The 24,593-nt window shown below is 44.6% G+C and overlaps 1 protein-coding gene across 1 annotated transcript in view; it reads right to left on the bottom strand.

Moving 5' to 3' along the window:
• The window catches only part of DNAH3 (dynein axonemal heavy chain 3), a 332,604-nt gene that overhangs the window by 28,904 nt on the left and 279,107 nt on the right, over positions 1 to 24,593 (bottom strand). The window contains exons 49-51 of the mRNA XM_069734194.1: positions 22,911 to 23,127; positions 20,973 to 21,155; positions 6,399 to 6,597 (exon numbers count right to left, since the gene is read on the bottom strand). Of these exons, the coding sequence (XP_069590295.1) occupies positions 6,399 to 6,597; positions 20,973 to 21,155; positions 22,911 to 23,127 (599 nt within the window). The remainder of the gene's footprint in view (positions 1 to 6,398; positions 6,598 to 20,972; positions 21,156 to 22,910; positions 23,128 to 24,593) is intronic.

Raw genomic sequence — 24,593 nt, 5'->3', positions numbered from 1 at the left:
TATCCATTATCATCAAATGGAAAGAACATGGTGCCACAACAAACCTGCCAAGAGAGGACTGCCCACCAAAACTATCTGCCCGGGCAAGGAGGGCATTAATCAGAGAGGCAGGACACAGACCAAAGGTAACAATGAAGGAGCTGCAGAGTTCCAAATCAGAGACTGGAGTATCGTCCATATGACTGCAATTTGCCATACACACCATAGAGGTGGCCTTTATGAAAGAATGGGTAGAAAAAAGTCTTTACTTATACACAAAAATTGTAATGCTCCTATTGAGTTTGCCAAAAGACATGTGGGAGACTCCCCAAATGTATGGAGGAAGGTGCTGTGGTTAGATGAGACCAAAATTGAACTTTTTGGCAAGCAAGGTAAATGCTATGTATGGCGCCAAACCAACACAGCTCATCACTCCAAGAACACCATCCCCACAGTGAAACATGGTGGTGACAGCATCAAGCTGTGTGGATTTTTTTCCGCAGCAGGGTCCGAGTTGAGGGGGAGATGGATGGTGCAAAATACATGGATATTCTAAATCAAACCCTGTTTCAGCCTGTCAGTGATTTGAGACTGGGACAGAGGTTCACCTTCTAACAAGACAATGACCCAAAGCATACTGCTAAAGCAACACTCGGGTGGTTCAAGGGGAAATGAGTAAATGTTTTCGAGTGGCCTAAAGAAAGCCCAGACATTAATCCGATTGAGTATCTGTGTCAGACTTGAAGATTGCTGTTCACAAGAGGAAAACATCTAACTTGAAGGAGTAGGAACAGTTCTGCCTTGGGGAATGGGCAAAAATCCAAGTGGCAATATGTGGAAAGCTCATAGAGACTTAACCAAAGAGACTTGCAGCTGTAATTGCTGCAAAAGGAGGCTCCACAAAGTACTGACTTTAGAGGGGTGAATAGTTATGTACGCTGAAGTTTTCAGTTATTTTATCCTATTTGTTGTTTGCTTCACAAAAAAAAGAAAAACAGTTGTATGCATGTTCTTTACATGAACTGATGCAAAGTCTAAAAAAAACCCAGTGAAATTCCACATTGTAAGGTAGCAAAACATGAAAAATGCAAAGGGTGTGGGTGTGGGGGGGAACGGGGGGTTTCATACATTCGCAAGCAACTGTAACTTTAATATACAGATTAAGCCCAACATAACATCTTTCTTGTACATTTATGTCTTTTTTCATCTCTATTTGGGCCTCAATACATCCGGTTTCAAATAGCAGAACTTGCTTCTCCTCAATGGTGCCAACTCCTCTCTCTTCACCTACGAGTTATCAAGCTAATGTAAGTGAAGCACTCACCTTACACTTCTGTGTTCTCTCGTCTTTTTCACAGTACACTCCATTACTGATTTTATCTTCTGCAATCTACCACAGAATAGCTACATCCAAGAAAGCGAAAAAAAGCTATAGCCTTAAAATACAAAACGTTTTATTTCAATCAATAGTTAAAATCAACATTTTAAATAAGACAAAAGATAAGAAATTGCGAAGACATAGTGTAAACTATATGCGGACCAGCCTACGGGTAAATGGCACTATTGGGCTTTATGTGAAAAAAAGAGAGAAACATAGAGGTATTCAGAAAAAAGTAAATCTACGGTGGGAAAAAAGCCCCTCCTTAAGTTAATATATCCGTACCTATATGGCTTAAGTAAAGATGGTAAAGAGGCCTGAATAAAATTATGGCCGAGTGTAGTAACTATACTCACAGGGGTGAGATTAGTGATTTCGCGTGTGGCTTTATCAAGGGGTTACACTAACCCCTTGATAAAGCCACACGCGAAACGCGCGTTGGGGAACCGGTCCACGCCAACAGAGGTAATGTGCCTACGCCACTGTGCGATTTAACCCTTAGGCCTCTATTTGATTGGGCAATTTAACCCCTTGTTTTTCCATTAAGCTGCACCTGCACTTGCACCTTACAAATCACTAATCTCACCCCTGTGAGTATAGTTACTACACTCGGCCATAATTTTATTCAGGCCTCTTTACCATCTTTACTTAAGCCATATAGGTACGGATATATTAACTTAAGGAGGGGCTTTTTTCCCACCGTAGATTTACTTTTTTCTGAATACCTATATGTTTCTCTCTTTTTTTCACATAAAGCCCAATAGTGCCATTTACCCGTAGGCTGGTCCGCATATAGTTTACACTATGTCTTCGCAATTTCTTATCTTTTGTCTTATTTAAAATGTTGATTTTAACTATTGATTGAAATAAAACGTTTTGTATTTTAAGGCTATAGCTTTTTTTCGCTTTCTTGGATGTATATATTTTTCATGAGCTGCCTGAAACCTAGGCATGATATAATTCTGAGGTTACCACAGAATAGCTGTCTGTGTGGTTTTACATCATTAGCTTGGTCTAGCAGAGCGCCACTCTCCGGCACTCCTCCACAATAGCAGTGCAGATTAGTGTTCGTTGCCTGCTGCAGACACAATAGTTTTATGAATCTGCAAATGCTGCTCTGTTGATGCATATAGCAAAAGATAATCCTCTGTCATATGCATCAGAGTGGCATTTGCAGTTTCACATCACTTATCTCTACGCAGCAGGCAACACACACAGCTCATCGAATGTCAGCCCATACTGCAGTATATTTCTCATTTCAGCCCCATGTATTCAGCTCCATCATACTGTATATCTTTTTTTGCTTCCTCTATATATAGCTCATTTTGCAGTGTATAGACTCCTGTATATAGCCCCATCCTGCAATATATCCTCTCAACGCCCTGTATTCAGCCCTTTCCAGCAGTATATCTCTAATTTCTGTCCCTCCTAAACACAGCCCATCCTGCAGTATATCCTCTCAGTCCCCTGTGTACAGCCTATATTGTAGTATATCTCTCCTTTCAGCCCCGTGTTCACAGCCCCATCCTGCAGTACATCTCTTCTTATTGTCCCTGTATATTCAGCCCATCCTAAAGTATATCTCTCCTCTCAGCCTCTTGTATACAGCCCCATCCTGCAGTACATCACTCCTCTTAGTTACTAGCACACCCACAATACTGGTTCCTGGTATGAGCTCTTGCGGAGTAATGAAGTGAGCTCCGTCCATTTCCGTGACATCATCCCTCGCAGTAGAAGCTCCGTTCTAGGCATGGCACAGCTATGCTTGCAGAATGCCAGCTAGTCCCTATGCAACTAAAGGGTAAATAGAGCCAAGAGGGATGTCCTTAATGGGGTGATATGTGCAAAATGGGGAAGATTTAAAAAATTATATTGGCACAAATGAATCAATATATGTGTACATCATTATAATGTGATGTTGGGAATACCTCTTTATTGGGAGTTGCAAAAGAGGTGTGGTTTTGAATGTTTTAAAAAATAAATATATAAATATATACACACATACACACAAAAATAAATATATAAATATATACACACATACAGTAAAGACCAAAAGTTTGGACACACTTTCTCATTTAAAGATTTGTCTGTATTTTCATGACTATGAAAATTGTACATTCACACTTAAGGAATCAAAACTATGAATAAACACATGTGGAATTATATACTCGAGTATAAGCCGAAAAAACTGGGAAAACTTAATGACTTGAGTATAAGCCTAGGGTGGGAAATGCAGCAGCTACCGGTAAATGTCAAAAGTAAAAATAGATACCAATAAAAGTAAAATTAATTGAGACATCAGTAGGTTAAGTGTTTTTGAATATCCATATTGAATCAGGAGCCCCATATAATGCTCCATAAAGTTTGATGGGCCCCATAAGATGCTCCATACAAAAATATGCCCCATATAAAGCTGCACAAACATTGATTATGCCCCATAAGATGCTCCATGTAGACATTTACCCCATATAAAGCTGTTGCTGCGATAAAAAAAATCACATGCTCACCTCTCGTCACTCAGGCCCCCGGCACTTGCTATATTCACCTGCTCCTCGTTCCACCGCTGCCGGCAGCCGCTGCGTCCTCCCCGTCCTCAGCACTAATTGTTCAGGCAGAGGGCGGCGCGCATACTAATCGCGTCATTGTGCCCTCTGACCTCAGCGTCAGTGCAGAGGACGGGGAAGACGCAGTGGGTGGCGGTGGAACGGTGAGCAGGTGAATACTCACCTGCTCCTGGTGCGGTCCCTGGTTCCCCGGCGCCGGCAGCTTCTTCCTGTAGTGAGCGGTCACATGGTACCGCTCATTACAGTAATGAATATGCGGCTCCACCCCTATGGGTGTGGAGTGGGGTCCATATTCATTACTGTAATGAGCGGTACCATGTGACTGCTCACTACAGGAAGAAGCTGCCGGCGCCGGGGAACCAGGGACTGCGCCAGGAGCAGGTGAGTATGATTACACAGCTGCTGCTCCACCTACCCTGCCAACCCCTGGGTATGACTCGAGTATTATTATTATTGTTATTATTATTTATTTATATAGCACCATTGATTCCATGGTGCTGTACATGAGAAGGGGTTACATACAAGTTACAGATATCACTTACAGTAAACAAACTAACAATGACAGACTGATACAGAAGGGCGAGGACTCTGCCCTTGCAGGCTTACATTCTACAGGATTATGGGGAAGGAGACAGTAGGCTGAGGGTTGCAGGAGCTCCGGTGTTGGTGAGGCGGCAGCTTCGGTAGTGATGAGGGGCAATTTCAGCCTTAAAAAAATGGGCTGAAATTCTCGGCTTATACTCGAGTATATACTGTACTTAACAAAAAAGTGTGAAACAACTGAAATTATGTCTTATATTCTAGATTCTTCAAAGTAGCCACCTTTTGCTTTGATGACTGCTTTGCACACTCTTGGCATTCTCTTGATGATCTTCAAGAGGTAGTCACCGGAAATGGTTTTCACTTCACAGGTGTGCCCTGTCAGGTTTAATAAGTGGGATTTCTTGCCTTATAAATGAGGTTGGGACCATCAGTTGTGTTGTGCAGAAGTCTGTTGGATACACAGCTGATAGTCCTACTGAATAGACTGTTAGAATTTGTATTATGGCAAGAAAAAAGCAGCTAAGTAAAGAAAAACGAGTGGCCATCATTACTTTAAGAAATGAAGGTCAGACAGTCCGAAAAATTGGGAAAACTTTGAAAGTGTCCCCAAGTGCAGTGGCAAAAACCATCAAGCGCTACAAAGAAACTGGCTCACATGAGGACCGCCCCAGGAAAGGAAGACCAAGAGTCACCTCTGCTTCTGAGGATAAGTTTATCTGAGTCACCAGCCTCAGAAATTGCAGGTTAACAGCAGCTCAGATTAGAGACCAGGTCAATGCCACACAGAGTTCTAGCAGCAGACACATCTCTACAACAACTGTTAAGAAGAGACTTTGTGCAGCAGGCCTTCATGGTAAAATAGTAGCTGCTAGGAAACCACTGCTAAGGACAGGCAACAAGCAGAAGAGACTTGTTTGGGCTAAAGAACACAAGGAATGGACATTAGACCAGTGGGAATCTGTGCTTTGGTCTGATGAGTCCAAATTTGAGATCTTTGGTTCCAACCACCTTGTCTTTGTGTGACACAGAAAAAGTGAACGGATGGACTCTACATGCCTGGTTCCCACCGTGAAGCATGGAGGAGGAGGTTTGATGGTGTGGGGGTGCTTTGCTGGTGACACTGTTGGGGATTTATTCAAAATTGAAGGCATACTGAACCAGCATGGCTACCACAGCATCTTGCAGCGGCATGCTATTCCATCTGGTTTGCATTTAGTTGGACCATCATTTATTTTTCAACAGGACAATGACCTGAAACACACCTCCAGGCTGTGTAAGGGCTATCTGAAGAAGAAGAGTGATGGGGTGCTACGCCAGATGACCTGGTCTCCACAGTCACCAGACCTGAACCCAATTGAGATGGTTTGGGGTGAGCTGGACCGCAGCGTGAAGGCAAAAGGACCAACAAGTGCTAAGCATCTCTGGGAACTCCTTCAAGATTGTTGGAAGACCATTCCCGGTGACTACCTCTTGAAGCTCATCAAGAGAATGCCAAGAGTGTGCAAAGCAGTCATCAAAGCAAAAGGTGGCTACTTTGAAGAACCTAGAATATAAGACATAATTTCAGTTGTTTCACACTTTTTTGTTAAGTATATAATCCCACATGTGTTAATTCATAGTTTTGATGCCTTCAGTGTGAATGTACAATTTTCAAAGTCATGAAAATAAAGAAAAATCTGTAAATGAGAAGGTGTGTCCAAACTTTTGGTCTGTACTGTATATATAGATATATATTGCATATATTTATTTATGTTTTCCCCAATTTATTCAATTCAAACCTGGTTTGCTGTATTCTTCACAACTCTCATTTATTAACACAAATCCTTACCATTATTTGGTTTGCAGGTATGAAATATGTGAATCAGTGGGTTGCCCGCTTGAGTATTTCCTCCAGTTGATGACTATACTTTTTGGTACATGCACTGTCCTCTCACCTGTTCCTCCAGGGTCAGGCTTCCTGTCCGGTCTTATGCCTTTCATCACACAGATGCTCTCCATAACCAGTTTCACAGGAGCTGGGGGATTCTGCATAGATTTGACCAGAGTGATGTCAGACTGGTTCAGAGTATTAAGAGCTGATATTGCCGCCTCCAGAGCTGGCATGGCTTCTGCTAAATCACCTTCACATTCATCCTGTAAAAAAAATCAATAAAACTAAAATGAAACACAATGAAAAGAAATTCCGTAAATGTACAAAATATCAGTAAAGGCGATTTCACTCCAGCAGTCAAACTATTCCATGACATACGGCAATTTAAAGAAGACATGTGTCTATTTTAATAAAAAATGATTACTCCTCCTTGAAATGATTGAATAAATTAATACGTGGGGTGTGACATTCCCCTTTTCAATAGGATGTGTACTGGATTAGATAGTATCAGACTGAAATATCAGGCAGGAACCATCATTCCTGGAGTGGAGTGACAGCAGGGAATTATTCCTATGCATCTGCTCATGTGTCGCCCCTCTGAGAAGACGACTGGCGTGGGGAATAACGGCGCTTATGCAAAATTTCAGACTGGGGAGGCAGATTACTTCGAGAAAAGAGACCCGTCGGTCAGTGGGATTTGAACAGATGGGGCGGGGAAGATGAAAAGAGGACAGAGAGCTACCAGGACGGTGAGCGGATTGTAAACTATGTCCTACGAGGAACGGTTAAAGCATCTGAGACTGTTTAGCTTGAAAAAAAGAAACTAAGAGAAGACTTAATAACCGTCTACAAATATCTGAAGGGATGTCACAGTGTAGAGGGATCATCATTATTCTCATTTGCACATGGAAATATGAGAATCAATGGGATGAAAGTGAAAGGGAGAAGATACAGATTAGATATTAGAAGATAAGGGTGACCAATGAGTGGAACAGGCTGCCACGAGAGGTGGTGAGTTCTCCTTCAATGGAAGTCTTCAAAAAGAGACTGGACAGACATCAGTCTGGGATGATTTATTGAATCCTGCATTGAGCAGGAGGTTGGACATGATGACCCTGGAGGTCCCTTTCCACTCTAAGGCTACTTTCACATTTCCGTTGTTTTGTATCCGTCACAATGCGTCGTTTTGAGAAAAAAACGCATCCTGCAAATTTGCCCGCAGGATGTGGGTTTTTTTCCCATAGACTTGTATTGCCGACGAATCGCGACGTATGGCCACACGTTGCGTCCGTCGTGCACTGGTTGCTTCGGATTTTGACAGCCCGTCGTCAGGAAAAAACTTTCAAGGGAACGTTTTTCTGTGCGTTGCATCCTGTATTTCCGTCTGCGCATGCCTGGCAGGAAATATCGCTCTCTGTCTCTTTCCTGCCCGGGACTGCAGACGGAAATGTGAAAGCACACACTTCCGTCGGTACGTCGCGCCGACGCTTTGCGACGGGCGACTACCGACGGAAATGTGAAAGTAGCCTAACATTGTATGATTCCTTGAAGTTGCGCCTCATTTGCATAAATATTGGCCAAGTGACTATTTTAGAATGAAAACAAGGATTACTAAATAGAAGATATACATTTAATCTTAATTACAATGAACCCACATAAACGTGTTTGATTTATGGTACAAGAACCTGCTGACAGGTTCCGTTTAAGAAGAGGACATGAAGCCAAGAAGGGGATCCCAAGATGATCATCCAAAGAAATGAAGAAAGCCGGTTCCCATCATCCTGCTGCTAATAATTTCCAGTTCTATCTACTCTCCAACCAGCATCTGTAAATACGAACATCATTTATAGCAGCAAGAACAGAGGCTTATCATTGATTGGTATGGTAATATGTACCGCAGGAATAAACAGGTATAGAAAACCCATGATAAAAAAAAATAAAAATGTACTGGAAACTCAGAATCTGCTGCTTCTTAAGGAATATACTTCTGTATGCTAAGCTGCCCTAAATAAGTCTGGAATATCTACAGCGCTGACAGCTCAGCAATAGAGAAGGAAGAAACCTTTCCCCGCCGCGGCGGCTGCTGCCGCCGTCTGATTTCACCCGTATCGTCCTCCACGGAATTAGTCCATCATTACCCTCAAGGTAAATACAACTAAGCCATTGGCAAGAACATAACGTAAGTTTTAAAACTTCCTCATATTTGAAGTTAAAGTATTATCCTGAACATTGACCTCGGAGACCAACGCTGCAGGGGAAGATGTGGTTTTCTTATACGTGTGTCGCCCTAAAGTTTTTTTTATGGATTTAAAACATATAGTTCATACTTTTGAAAAAGTTAAATTTCAGCCCTATTTTAATAGATCAATTTTATAAAATAAAACGAAGGAATAATCTTAATTAAAAATGTACCGTTTTGTGTCTACATCTTCTATCCAGATCTATGTGTCTCTATGGTAACAGACTACAAAAAAAAACTGTGTAGTCTGATAGGTCACACACCATAACATTCCCAGCTACTGTGCCCTCCAAAATAGTGACAGCCATACTGTAGAGCTCTTTACACTAGCGACAGCCATAAGTGCACCCATAAACTGGTAACACACACAGTGCCCATTTAAAGGGAACCTGACAGCTATTAAATGCTGCCCAATCCACAGGTAGCATGTATCAGACCATGGCTGTATGATGTCAGCCATATATGTTTGTGACACTGCGGAGTTTCATAGATAAGCAAGCCGCTGGGGACCGAGTCACACAGGAGACTAGTCGAAAAGGCACCCAGTGGCTTCTCCCTGACCGCTATTCTTAAGTGACAGGTCTCTCCCTGTGTGTGTGTGCAAGTGCAACACCCCAGGTAACCGGTTGTTGCAGTGATGTTGCCTTCCTTTTGGGGAGGGTGATATAACGCTTGGAAGCAAGGAGGATGCTCACCCACATTCAACATATTCCGAATCCAGGCCAGAAAGGGGAGCTCAGGACTCGGATTCAGGGGAGCTTCCTTAAACTATATGTGTTCTGGTCTGGAGGAGGATTCAGATCAGTCTGGAGGGGACAGTAAGGAGAGAGGAGTGAGAGCGGAGAAAGTGCAGAGCCATGCAGCCAAGACTGAGCTGCACCTCTGGGAAAGGAACAGAACCCGAGGGGTTGAATTGTGGAGGAGCTTAGAGGAAAGGAGCACAGTGGAGGGAGAGGCTCGGAGGGGAACAGCATCAGGACACCCTCAGAGCCAGAGCGTAGTAGCCGGGCGCCGGGAGACCGAGGTAATGTTGTTCTCCTGGACGCGCAACAGAAGCGGAGGGCATAGGACTGTATGTCAGTTGCCCACATCAAGTCTGGGGTGAAGCAGTAACCTGAGACTCCGGGTCATGATAGAGACCCTGTAAAACGGCTCACACTCCCTATCGTACAGACATCTGTCTCAGGACAGGAGAGAGAGGACACTGTCAGCAAGCTACAAGGAGCAGGGACCTCGCCATCTAGCACATGTAGGAAAGGCTTACGGACCTCACTTGGGAGAGGGACCCTTTATTGCCTCCAGCTGGCCGGACCACAGTTATCCCTGCACCTGGTACCCTGGACTGAGGACTGTTGCCATCAGTAAACCAGGTAAAGACTGCAAACCTGTGTCCTGGTTCTTAACTACACCATCTGTGGAAGTTATACCATCTAGCTGCCATACCATCACCCCAGAGGACCCTTTTAAGCAGCGTCGGTCCCTACTGACCGAATACCACAGGTGTTGTCACGAACATAGACTTTATTACAAATACCCTTAAATACCTTTCCCTTTTTTTGGACGCCCAGGACCATGGACCAGGTTGCAGCCACCGTGACATCCCCTTTAAGCACGAACGACCCGGTACCGAGTACCCCACGGCTATGGCGGGAGACTCACAGGGAGAGACCTGTTAGTTACTGGAAGTGGAAGGGGAAAAGCCAGCTGCCAGATGACTAGTTCCTTGTGTGGCTCAGTCCCTGGCGATTTTTAAGCTATACTCTGAAACCCTGCAGCGTCTCAGAGTCAAATCATACAGCCAGTGTCTGATGCATGCTGCCCGAGGATCCGCTGTTAGGTTCCCTGTAAATGGTCAGCTAAACTGCTCTCCAAACTAGGGATAGTCCCAGTTTCCTCCAAACTACTGCTAGATTCAGTGCCCTAATACTAATAACCCTCATGGCCCCACTAAATTGTTAGCCACTACCTGTTTTACAGTGACATCCCAAGTGGCTCTTCTCTTACTTGGGGCAATCATGATGGCATTAGTGGATCACTGATGGCACCGGGGACTGGCATTTCTCCCTGCTGCTTGGGGCGTATTACTTGTGCATGCCCAGACACTATGAATGCGGCAGGGCTCAAACATCAGCTCAAGTTGCCATTGCTGAACAGCCAATGCACCTGGGTAATCTGGATTAAACTTCTACTCCCCTTTTTTCCGTACGTCTTCCAGAACGGGCCTGTATGACATACATTGTGCAGAATTCCTGAGAACTTACAAAAGTGCCCGTCTCTCCTTTTATGTATAATTCACACAACCTTTAGCGGTAGAGTACAGTCCATGAAATAATGATTAGAGGACCCGCAGCCTGAGCTTCTCCAGCTGATGGCGATGATGCTGACTGTCGGAGTATTTTTTACGGAGAATAACGCAGTAGCTGTCATAATCGAAAAGAGTGCAGTTCTCGCTTTTTACTATGCCGCTAGGTAGCTCAAGAAGGTTGTCTGAGGTGTGACAATGATCATTACTAAAAAATCACCGCCGATGAAATACAAAGACAGTTCACCGCTGAGATCAATGCTGGCCTTTGAAATTTGCAGCCGCAAGTGGGTCCACGGTCACACGGGAAGGGTGTCCTGGTACAGCCTATCGGAGATGTGAGCTGTTCACACTGTCACCGTGCCTCTTGCGTGGACATGTATTACTTATCACTAAAAGGAATGTGTCATATCTGAAGACTTTTATATTCCTTTCATTATTTTATGCGACTCTGTAAAAAGTAGCTGTGTCCTCCAATGCCTCCACTGTGAACAGCTCAACACTTCCCAGGGTATGTACACGTTTTTGAAGCAATACTCTTCATTACAAATGTACCGTTTTATGTCTCATTCATCCTCCCTCCTTGCTTCCATGTTCTTTCTTCTTTCTCTAATTTTAAATGGTTTATCCAAGAATATTCTTTTTTTCATTATGGGCATAAAAATCTAACAGACTGGTAGATGCTACCTACCTGCCTTTTCTGCCAGACGCTGATTTCTGCTGGCCGAGAGCGATCACAGACCACTCCTGCCGGCGATTCATCGCCTTACACCCACGTCACGTTTAAACAGCAGCAGCTTCTTTTCCGCTCCGCTCTGCTAACTAGTTGTGACTGATGATGTCGTGCTGAATGACAACCGGCTCCCCGCTGTGCAACTGCGGGAAACCACCTGTCAATCAGCATGAGGTCGGCAATAATGCTCTTTTGACAAAGCAGCCCAAAAGAGGAAGAGCTGCTCTCTTGATGTTGAGCAGCTGAATCGCCAACAGGAGTGGTCAATGGCCGCTCTGACCCGACTCTGGGCAGAACAGGCAGGTAGTTAGCAACTATCTGCCTGATTTATTTTTTTTTACTAACTGACTATTCTACCTGGCGCCAGCTTGGAGCGGTCAATGACACGCTCGTGGCAGCGATTCAGCTGTTCAACATCTGCTTGACAGCTGGCTCCCCGCAGTTAGGCAGCAGGGAGCCAGCTGTCAATTTGCATGATGTAGGCAGTCACGCCCCATCACCAGAGCAGGGCGAAGCGGAAAAGAAGGCGCTACTCTGCCGACATGAAGTCAGCAGAAGTCGCTGAATTTCTAGCAGGAGCAGTCTGTGGTTTCTCTGTACTGGCAGAGATCAATGCAGGGCACAACAGGCCGGTGGGTAGCACCTACCTGCCTGTTAGTTTCTAGACCTACAGTAAAAAGCAACACAAAAAGAAAACCGGACGCACGCTTTAAATAAGTACTCCCATTCTTTTTTCTCTATGTAGACACAAGATGTTTCTTTTCCCTGCACGAATCATCCCCTCTTCAACTCCTGACCCAGCTGCTTTCTCCTCCTCTAGCCAAAAAAGTACAGTTTTGTGTCGACAGCTTCCATACGGACCAATGTGTCCCTATGGTAACAGACTGCAAACTTTGTGTAGTCGTAATCTGGTTTTCAATTGTGCTGACTCACAACTGTCCTTATTAGCCCAGTGAATGTATGTATAAGGGATGGATGATTGATGAAAGTATTACTGAAGGACCAGACTACACAGGGTTTGTGCATAGTCTATTTCCATAAAAACATATAGGTCTGTAGAGGAAGTTTTGATATAAGATAGTAACTTTTTTCTATAAAGAGAATTAATAATTATAGTATATGGCACAGGTCCCTTTAAAAGTATAGTTTACATTGGTTATCATGTGTAGCAGTTTGTTATAATTCTGGCACATAGCACAGGTCACTTTAGTAATTCATTAGCACTTTGTATATTGTCTTATCCTCTAAATAGTAGTCCCGCTGAGATTCGTTGCCTAAATAGTGCACGCTGTTTTGGATCCTCCCGGCCATAGACTCGGATCTCCTCGGCTATTAGAGCTAGCGTGCAGGCATGAAAGCCGTTACCATGGCTTCATGGATGCGTCGCTGCTCGCTGTCCGAGGGTGATGAGTCATCTTTTAGATGGCGGGGGAACGGTCCGGCGCGCCGAATACATCAGGCAGCGAAGTCTCACATGATCCAGCTGACTTACAGGTTATTGGCCGTAGTGCAGGATATAAGTCCGTCTTTCCCTCTGCCCCGACACGCCCCCTGGACAAGTGTGGACGAAACGCGCGTCGGGGTAGAGGGACCGGACACTCTTCCATACACTCAGCAGTAAGTATTGTGGCTTTATTACTGCCGCCGGGCAATATATCTATATTCAGTTCATCCAATTGGAAGAACAACACTTAGGTTCTTGGAGGTTATGGTTACGGTGGTGGTTATCTTACTTTATATATAGCAGACATGGGCGGGTAATACCCTATTATAATGTGGATTTTTTGTTGTTTATACCACGGATACCTAAGAGGGTGATCTTATTCCAGAGCCCAGCTGAGGAGATTTAAGCTAACTGTTGGATAAATACATGCTTTGTGCTTTATGAGTTGAGTAGTTCATTGGTCCCTCACATTTGAGATACCTGTTTTTTGTCTTATTTTTAATGATGTATGTTTTCAATTGTTTAATAAAAATGATTTTATTGGGTTAAATAATGATGGTTGTGCTTTTCTGTGTCACTACTGGTTCACAGTTATACGTGATATGGACGGAATGGAGGGTTTGTGCATAGTCTGTTTCCATAAAAACATATAGGTCTGTAGAGGAAGTTTTGATATAAGATAGTAACTTTTTTCTATAAAGAGAATGTGCACACTTGCTACATTTTCCTTATAAAATATAGCGCAGCAGTGCAAATAAATGCTTGCCAGGAGTGTTTGGATGAAATGGATGAAAAGATGTGAAGATTTTCCAGACTCTACCACAAACTTGTCAGCAGGCATTCATGTGCAAGACTGCTCTGCTTCTCTGCTTCACAATTCCAAAAGAAGAGAAGCCTTTTCAGGACATACTGTTGTGAATTCTGTGGCAGAGCTCCCTCCTGTGGTCACAAGTGGTACTTCGGCTGATTCTCTCTGGGAGCTTCCGTTTGTGGAGGAAAGTGGTACTGCGGCTTCTGAGTTTCCTCCCTCAGGTGATCTGGTGAGGTCGTTAGATGCTTCTCTACTTAACTCCACCTAATGCTTTGATCCTGGCTTCCTGTCAATGTTCCAGTGTTGGACTTGTTTTTCCCTGGATCATTCCTGTGGCCTGCTGCTCTGCATAGCCAAGTTCTTCTTTGCTATTTGTTTGCTATTTTTTCTGTCCAGCGTGTCTATTGTTTGCTGGAAGCTCTGGGACGCAAAGGGTGTACCTCCGTGCCGCTAGTTCGGTACGGAGGGTCTTTTTGCCCCCTTTGCGTGGTTTTCTTTAGGGTTTTGTGTAGACCGCAAAGTTATCTTTCCTATCCTCGCTCTGTTAAGAAAGTCGGGCCTCACTTTGCTGAATCTATTTCATCCCTACGTTTGTCTTTTCATCTTTACTCACAGTCATTATATGTGGGGGGCTGCCTTTTCCTTTGGGGTATTTCTCTGAGGCAAGGTAGGCTTATTTTCTATCTTCAGGCTAGTTAGTTTCTCAGGCTGTGCCGAGTTGCATAGGCAGAGTTAGGCGCAATCCACGGCTGCCTCTAGTGTTGTTTGGAGAGGATTAGGGATTGCGGTCTGCAGAGTTCCCACGTCTCAGAGCTCGTTCTATGATTTTCGGTTATTGTCAGATCACTGTATGTGCTCTGACCTCCATGTCCATTGTGATACTGAATTGCCTTTCATAACAGTACAGGAAGCCCAAAGTGCTAATGATTCTCAATAGAGGGAAAAAAGAAGTTCTGAGACCATTTTTTTTTCTTTGCACTGTGTTTTGCCTTTTTTTTCCCCTAGACATTTGGGTGGTTCAGGACACAGGTTTAGCAATGGACATTAAAGGTCTGTCTTCATGTGTGGATCAGCTCACGGCAAGAGTTCAAAAAATTCAAGATTTTGTGGTTCAGAATTCTTTGCTAGAACCGAGAATTCCTATTCCAGATTTGTTTTTTGGAGATATAACTAAATTTCTGAGTTTCAAAAATAATTGTAAACTATTTCTGGCTTTGAAACCTCGCTCCTCTGGTGACCCAGTTCAACAGGTTAGGATCGTCATTTCTTTTTTGCGTGGCGACCCTCAGGACTGGGCGTTTTCTCTTGCGTCAGGAGATCCTGCATTGAGTAATATTGATGCGTTTTTCCTGGCGCTTGGGTTGCTGTACGATGAGCCTAATTCAGTGGATCAGGCAGAAAAAAATTTGCTGGCTCTTTGTCAGGCTCAGGATGAGATAGAGGTATATTGTCAGAAATTTAGAAAGTGGTCTGTACTCACTCAATGGAATGAATCTGCGCTTGCAGCTATATTCAGAAAGAGTTTCACTGAAGCCCTTAAGGATGTCATGGTGGGATTTCCTATGCCTGCTGGTTTGAATGAGTCTATGTCTTTGGCCATTCAGATCGGTCGACACTTGCGTGAGCGTAAATCTGTGCACCATTTGGCGGTATTACCTGAGCTTAAACCTGAGCCTATGCAGTGTGATAGGACTTTGACCAGAGTTGAACGGCAAGAACACAGACGTCTGAATGGTCTGTGTTTCTACTGTGGTGATTCCACTCATGCTATCTCTGATTGTCCCAAGCGCACTAAGCGGTTCGCTAGCTCTGCCACCATTGGTACAGTACAGTCAAAATTTCTTCTGTCCGTTACCTTGATCTGCTCTTTGTCATCGTATTCTGTCATGGCATTTGTGGATTCAGGCGCTGCCCTGAATTTGATGGACTTGGAATATGCTAAGCGTTGTGGGTTTTTCTTGGAGCCCTTGCAGTGTCCTATTCCCTTGAGAGGAATTGATGCTGCGCCTTTGGCCAAGAATAAGCCTCAATATTGGACCCAGCTGACCATGTGCATGGCTCCTGCACATCAGGAGGTTATTCGCATTCTGGTATTGCATAATCTGCATGATGTGGTCGTGTTGGGGTTGCCATGGCTACAAGCCCATAATCCAGTATTAGATTGGAAATCCATGTCGGTGTCCAGCTGGGGTTGTCAGGGGGTACATGGTGATGTTCCATTTCTGTCAATTTCGTCATCCACCCCTTCTGAGGTTCCAGAGTTCTTGTCTGATTACCGGGATGTATTTGATGAGCCCAAGTCCGATACCCTACCTCCGCATAGGGATTGTGATTGTGCTATCAATTTGATTCCTGGTAGTAAATTCCCAAAAGGTCGACTGTTTAATTTATCCGTGCCTGAGCACGCCGCTGTGCGTTGTTATGTGAAGGAATCCCTGGAGAAGGGGCATATTCGCCCGTCATCGTCGCCATTAGGAGCAGGGTTCTTTTTTGTAGCCAAGAAGGATGGTTCGCTGAGACCTTGTATAGATTACCGCCTTCTTAATAAGATCACGGTTAAATTTCAGTACCCCTTGCCATTGTTATCTGATTTGTTTGCTCGGATTAAGGGGGTCAGTTGGTTCACCAAGATCGATCTTCGTGGTGCGTATAATCTGGTGCGAATCAGGCGAGGCGATGAATGGAAAACTGCATTTAATACGCCCGAGGGTCATTTTGAGTATCTAGTGATGCCATTCGGACTTGCCAATGCTCCATCAGTGTTTCAGTCCTTTATGCATGACATTTTCCGAGAGTACCTGGATAAATTCCTGATTGTGTACTTGGATGACATTTTGATCTTCTCGGATGATTGGGAGTCTCATGTGAAGCAGGTCAGAACGGTTTTTCAGGTCCTGCGTGCTAATTCTTTGTTTGTGAAGGGATCAAAGTGTCTCTTTGGTGTGCAGAAGGTTTCATTTTTGGGGTTCATCTTTTCCCCTTCTACTATCGAGATGGATCCTGTTAAGGTCCAAGCCATCCATGATTGGACTCAGCCGACATCTCTGAAAAGTCTGCAAAAGTTCCTGGGCTTTGCTAATTTTTATCGTCGCTTCATCTGCAATTTTTCTAGTATTGCCAAACCATTGACCGATTTGACCAAGAAGGGTGCTGATGTGGTCAATTGGTCTTCTGCTGCTGTGGAGGCTTTTCAGGAGTTGAAGCGTCGTTTTTCTTCTGCCCCTGTGTTGTGTCAGCCAGATGTTTCTCTTCCGTTCCAGGTCGAGGTTGATGCTTCTGAGATTGGAGCAGGGGCTGTTTTGTCGTAGAGAGGTTCTGATTGCTCAGTGATGAAACCATGCGCTTTTTTTTCCAGGAAGTTTTCGCCTGCTGAGCGAAATTATGATGTGGGCAATTGAGAGTTGCTGGCCATGAAGTGGGCATTCGAGGAGTGGCGTCATTGGCTTGAAGGAGCTAAGCATCGCGTGGTGGTATTGACTGATCATAAGAACTTGACTTATCTCGAGTCTGCTAAGCGTTTGAATCCTAGACAGGCTCGTTGGTCGCTGTTTTTTGCCCGTTTTGACTTTGATTTCGTACCTTCCGGGCTCTAAAAATGTGAAGGCGGATGCTCTGTCTAGGAGTTTTGTGCCCGACTCTCCGGGTTTGTCTGAGCCGGCGGGTATCCTCAAGGAAGGAGTAATTGTGTCTGCCATCTCCCCTGATTTGCGGCGGGTGCTGCAAAAATATCAGGCTAATAAACCTGATCGTTGTCCAGCGGAGAAACTGTTTGTCCCTGATAGGTGGACGAATAAAGTTATCTCAGAGGTTCATTGTTCGGTGTTGGCTGGTCATCCTGGAATCTTTGGTACCAGAGAGTTAGTGGATAGATCCTTTTGGTGGCCATCTCTGTCGCGGGATATGCGTACTTTTGTGCAGTCCTGTGGGATTTGTGCTCGGGCTAAGCCCTGCTGTTCTCGTGCCAGTGGGTTGCTTTTGCCCTTGCCGGTCCCGAAGAGGCCTTGGACACATATCTCTATGGATTTTATTTCAGATCTTCCCGTTTCTCAAAAGATGTCAGTCATTTGGGTGGTCTGTGATCGCTTTTCTAAGATGGTCCATCTGGTACCCTTGTCTAAATTGCCTTCCTCCTCTGATTTGGTGCCATTGTTCTTCCAGCATGTGGTTCGTTTACATGGCATTCCAGAGAATATCGTTTCTGACAGAGGTTCCCAGTTTGTTTCGAGGTTTTGGCGAGCCTTTTGTGGTAGGATGGGCATTGACTTGTCTTTTTCCTCGGCTTTCCATCCTCAGACTAATGACCAGACCGAACGAACAAATCAGACCTTGGAAACTTATCTGAGATGCTTTGTTTCTGCCGATCAGGATGACTGGGTGTCCTTTTTGCCTTTGGCTGAGTTCGCCCTTAATAATCGGGCCAGCTCGGCTACCTTGGTTTCGCCATTTTTCTGCAATTCTGGGTTCCATCCTCGTTTCTCTTCAGGACAGGTTGAGTCTTCGGACTGTCCTGGTGTGGACACTGTGGTGGACAGGTTGCAGCAGATTTGGACTCATGTAGTGGACAATTTGACCTTGTCCCAGGAGAAGGCTCAGCGTTTCGCTAATCGCAGACGCCGTGTGGGTCCCCGACTTCGTGTTGGGGATCTGGTTTGGTTATCTTCTCGTCATATTCCTATGAAGGTTTCCTCTCCTAAGTTTAAACCTCGTTTCATTGGTCCGTATAGGATTTCTGAGGTTCTTAATCCTGTGTCTTTTCGTCTGACCCTCCCAGATTCTTTTTCCATACGTAACGTATTCCATAGGTCATTGTTGCGGAGATAAGTGGCACCTATGGTTCCATCTGTTGACCCTCCTGCCCCGGTTTTGGTGGAGGGGGAATTGGAGTATATTGTGGAGAAGATTTTGGATTCTCGTGTTTCAAGATGGAAACTCCAGTATCTGGTTAAATGGAAGGGTTATGCTCAGGAAGATAATTCCTGGGTTTTTGCCTCTGATGTCCATGCTCCCGATCTTGTTCGTGCCTTTCATGTGGCTCATCCTGGTCGGCCTGGGGGCTCTGGTGAGGGTTCGGTGACCCCTCCTCAAGGGGGGGTACTGTTGTGAATTCTGTGGCAGAGCTCCCTCCTGTGGTCACAAGTGGTACTTCGGCTGATTCTCTCTGGGAGCTTCCGTTTGTGGAGGAAAGTGGTACTGCGGCTTCTGAGTTTCCTCCCTCAGGTGATCTGGTGAGGTCGTTAGGTGCTTCTCTACTTAACTCCACCTAATGCTTTGATCCTGGCTTCCTGTCAGTGTTCCAGTGTTGGACTTGTTTTTCCCTGGATCATTCCTGTGGCCTGCTGCTCTGCATAGCTAAGTTCTTCTTTGCTATTTGTTTGCTATTTTTTCTGTCCAGCTTGTCTATTGTTTGCTGGAAGCTCTGGGACGCAAAGGGTGTACCTCCGTGCCGTTAGTTCGGTACGGAGGGTCTTTTTTGCCCCCTTTGCGTGGTTTTCTTTAGGGTTTTGTGTAGACCGCAAAGTTATCTTTCCTATCCTCGCTCTGTTAAGAAAGTCGGGCCTCACTTTGCTGAATCTATTTCATCCCTACGTTTGTCTTTTCATCTTTACTCACAGTCATTATATGTGGGGGGCTGCCTTTTCCTTTGGGGTATTTCTCTGAGGCAAGGTAGGCTTATTTTCTATCTTCAGGCTAGTTGGTTTCTCAGGCTGTGCCGAGTTGCATAGGCAGAGTTAGGCGCAATCCACGGCTGCCTCTAGTGTTGTTTGGAGAGGATTAGGGATTGCGGTCTGCAGAGTTCCCACGTCTCAGAGCTCGTTCTATGATTTTGGGTTATTGTCAGATCACTGTATGTGCTCTGACCTCCATGTCGATTGTGATACTGAATTGCCTTTCATAACACATACTCAGCGAACACATCTCCACTTTTCAGAAATAACAAAGTTGAGACTTTTCCAGAGTGCTATTAAAAGACAACCCGAGCAAAAACAATAAAGTGAAATATTTGCAGTAAATGTTATGGGGTACAATTGCTAAAGGGAGTCTATAAGGAAATGTCTTCTGATTTTTGAATTTTTGACCTATTATATGGTCACTAAATCCAGTGTAAAAGGGTTGGCTACTACTTTACCAGACCATTTTATGTGAATTAACTGCCATAGATATGGATTTTTGTAAACACTTTGTTTTCTCAAATCCTTCTGGGCAGGGCTCCATTTAGTAGAGCTCACACTGCTCCTTCACATAGTGCTGCAGACATTGCTCCCAGCAGACGCAGCTCTCCCCGCAGACACCGCGCTCCCTGCAGACACAGCTCTCCCCGCAGACACAGCTCTCCCCGCAGACACCGCGCTCCCCGCAGACACCGCTCTCCCCGCAGACACCGTGCTCCCCGCAGACACAGCTCTTCCCGCAGACACAGCTCTTCCCGCAGACACAGCTCTCCCCGCAGACACAGCGCTCCCCACAGACACAGCGCTCCCCGCAGACACAGCGCTCCCCGCAGACACAGCGCTCCCCGCAGACACGGCTCTCCCTGCAGATACGGCTCTCCCTGCAGACACAGCGCTCCCCGCAGACACAGCTCTCCCTGCAGACACAGCGCTCCCAGCAAACACAGCTATCCAGGGTTGTCAGTTTCGGTCACTACACCTCCCCCAAAAAGCTACAATAAAAGCAATCACAACATATACAGTATACTTGCATTAGCTCGCCACACAAGAAAAAAAAAATTCTATAGCTCTATTGATGGAATAATAAAGTTATTGGTGTCAGAAAGCGACAACATTTTTTTCCCCACAAAAATTGAAAGAAAAAAAAACTTTATTGTTTGGTATCACAGTAATGCATCATTCACACGTCCAATGAGAAAATCAAACCAATTATTCTGATCAGACTGTGATTGACGTTTGAGACCCTCAGGGGTGATCTTTACATTCTACATCTTGTAGGTGGCAACAGATGCAGCAAGTGATAAACAAATACTCTCTTTTTTTGCCATGGTACCAGCTAGTCTACGCAAATAGGACAATTGTGATGCGATCAGTAGCGCAAAATGGACCTGTAGCCATTAATGGGGAGTACCGGGAAGTCTTTACAAAAGTTGGGGTTACCTTAATGGCCTGAGAAGCGGCAGCCGCCTCATTGGCCACCCTTTCATCCGCTGACACTAGTTCTCTCTTAGCGTCAACTTCCACCGTCTCCTCTTCTATTTTAATCATCATCTTCTCCGTTTCTGCTGACGTTTTAATCAATTCCGGTTGAAGCGCGGTAAGCTCTTTCTGCATAACCGAGACCTGATGCAAATTACATGAAGAGGAGCAATAATTAGCAATTGTTTGACTCAACAGACTCCGCCACAATGGGAATCATTAAATTTTATTAAACTTCCGATAAGAAAGCAACATAACAAGGAAGCACAGAACAGCCACCTCTCACTAATTCTTCACACCGTCATTCACACATGAAAAGGGCTTTCTTTTTACACCCAATTTCAGAAGATTAAGGCTAGTTTCACATTTGCGTTTAAAAACGCAGCGTTTAAAAAGCATCCGCAGGTGGTGAAAAACGCATGTAAACGCGTACAAACGCTGCGTTTTTTAGACGCATGCGTTTTCGTATGCGGTAAAAAAAACGCAGCATTTTTACGCTTTTACATGCGGTTTTTCCTGCGTTTGCGTTTTTGATACGCATTATGAGAAATTTCACAAGAGAAAAATCAAGATCCAGACACCGCCAATGGGACTACAGAGGGCGTGTGACATGACTCTGTGGACCAAAATATGGAAAAATTGTAGCTCTCAAAATGAGGTAACACAAAAAATATTTTTTGAAATAAAAAGCGTCTTTAGTGTGTGACAGCTGCCAATCATAAAAATCAAGTAGAAAACCCACTATAAATAGTAATGGCTAGGGTTAGGGTTAGGGTTTGGATCCCTAGGGTTAGGGTTTGGATCCCTAGGGTTAGGGTTAGGGTTAGGGTTAGGGTTTGGATCCCTAGGCTTAGGGTTAGGGTTTGGATCCCTAGGGTTAGGGGTAGGGTTAGGGCTAGGGTTAGGGTTTGGGTCCCTAGGGTTAGGGGTAGGGTTAGGGCTAGGGTTAGGGTTTGGATCCCTAGGGTTATGGTTAGGGTTTGGATCCCTTTATCACCTTGATGGTGGGGGGTGGCTTATCAGTGTGTAGACTTGTTTTTCTCTATTGAAACGCATGCGTTTAAAAACGCAACCAAACGCATGTGCTTAAAAACGCATGCGGTTACATAGGCAGCAATACGTTTTTTGCCGCCAAAAACGCCTCTAGAAACTACATGTTGCATTTCCGCAACAAAACGCAAGCATAGAAACGACGCATGCGTCGTCAAACGTGTACAAAAAAAATGAATTCTCCATAAACTGACCTAGATTGCTTGACGTGTTTCTTATTCCCCGGTATCTTTGTGTTGCGCACTCATTAAACTCTTAGGCTGGTTTCACATTTGCGTTTTTTGCCGCTGCGTTTTAACACATATAAACGCATGTGTTTTTTTCCCTATATTTAACATTAAAAACGCATGCGTTTATATGCGTTAAAACAATTATGACTGCTCGGACTAGCTGCCCACGTGCCGCTTGGTCCAACCATGGACACAATGTAGTACACAGAGAGCTGCTTTATTTCTAAAACCATTTTTTCTACAATTCATCAGTTATATCATTACGACACTAAACTCTCGAACAGCCCTGGACAGAGCCTACAGCTCAAGGGCTACTGTGCGATAAATAGTGTTTGACCAATAAGAGGTATGATGGCCATAGCCAAGGCAAAAATAAAAAAAATATAGTTGCTTTCATTCAGACTCCTCAAGGAGAAAGAGGCCACACAACAAAAAATCGGGAACACATTTCCCTTACGATACATAGTAGTACCGAGGTCATTCAGTTTAGGAGGCCAAATAGACTCTCGGAGCATAACAGTACCAAAAATAAATGGAGATCTCCGAGGACTTCAGATCAGATAATAGTATCGGAATGTGTAATTATCCATAAATAACCTTCTCCTGATTTTGAACTTACTTGAGAGGCTGCAAAATCTAGTTTCTCCAGTCCAACAAGGTATCGGTTCCTCATAGTATCAACCTCATGCCTTTTGCTGTTCAGCAGTGTCTTGAATGTAAGGATGAGCTCCAAGTAGGAGGTTGGCGTGACGTAGTTGTGTCTCCGGAGTGTGCTATAGTAGCTGTCAGACAATTCTTTTACACTTTCTTGGAAAAGCTTGCACATGGAAACGACCCTAGACATTGTAGAGACAGGCATACAGTTGTTATTCTCTATTCTAATAAGTTAGGTTCGTTGAAAGAGAAACTTGCTATTTTTTTTTCTGTACATTATAAAATGGGCAACTTTCTATTATCTGGAAGCCAACGCCATCCCTAAACCATTGTCTGTGTTCTCTTTTCCATGTTACATAGTATCACCAGCCTTTCACTATTTCCATTATCCGCACATCACTGTCCTACACTGATGAGTAGGTATTGCTCCAGACAACAATATTTGTCAGTCAAAATGTAGGCCGGAGCAACATTGGTGGTTTGAAGAAACAAAACTAGCTCTTCCAGTGATGTTGTAACGGGAAACACCTGTCTTCTAAACTAGAGACCAAAATATACTTCAGTGTCAAACCACTCACTGGTAGCAATGAAAAGAACCATCCATCACTGGTGCTCCTGGTGGTGTCCTGATAATCTTGATAATCTTCATGACATCAGCGGGAGCACAAGAAACATCCCCTTTCCTTAGTGTCAGATCAGACCGGGGAGTAAAATCGTACTTGGAAGTCCCCATTCCTTGGTCATAGTGGTGGCAAAGTGATTATCTCTGCCTCTCTGGGACGAAGGACATTATGACTCAGTGTTGATAGAGATGCAGCCAGAGGGACTCTTGGGGCAGACTCGGTGCAAGACACTCTGCTTAGGAGGTCCCTGAGGCACATTGGTCACTTTCTTTTTTTACTTCAGCTTTCTTCACCAACTGACCAGCACGTCTGTCCGTAAAATGTCTGCTGATAGAGAAGCATATGCCCAAACCAGTCAATCAGCATCCTCCGATTGAAAAACATCTTACACATGAAAGCTGCATTTCTGTTGGAGGAGGCTGATTGACTAGTTTGGTCACCTTCTCCTCCAACAGCAGCCATTTTATGGACAGAAATGCTGTTCAGGTTGAGAAGAACATTGCATTAACCAAAGAAAGTGGCCATCCCCTTTAGACCCTGTAGAGGGGTGTGGTCCTTACACAGGTATGGACTGGGACTGAAATTCAGTCCTGGCATTTGAAATCACACAGGCCCATGCTGTCCCCGTTCCCAAGTACCAATATGGTACATATTACCCTGAATGGAGAAAAGCAAGATGTACTACAAGACCAAAATTTCTAATGATACCCATGGCCTGCTGGGGTAAGTGACAGTCAGTGACTTTGTGCTCCGTCACAACTCTTAACAGTATGGATATCTTGAGAACACCGATTCTGCTAACAACATAGCAGACAAGGCAGCCCACGACCAGACAGGCCCTTCTGGCATTTGCCAGAATTGCCAGATGGCCAGTCCGGCCCTGCCCTTACACGAGGGCCCACTGGTGTGCATGCATGGAGTAGCTGCTTCCCAAAGGAGTGAGCTTGAGATAGAAAAACTAAACAGGCCAACAACTGGAGTATCAAAAATAGGGCAAAAATTTGGAGACATAGTAAAGTCAAGAG

Source organism: Ranitomeya imitator, chromosome 7, assembly GCF_032444005.1.
Source record: "Ranitomeya imitator isolate aRanImi1 chromosome 7, aRanImi1.pri, whole genome shotgun sequence".
Classification (NCBI taxonomy): Eukaryota; Metazoa; Chordata; class Amphibia; order Anura; family Dendrobatidae; genus Ranitomeya; species Ranitomeya imitator.
Note: the sequence above shows the minus strand (reverse complement) of the source record. Positions and strands in the feature narration are given on the sequence as shown.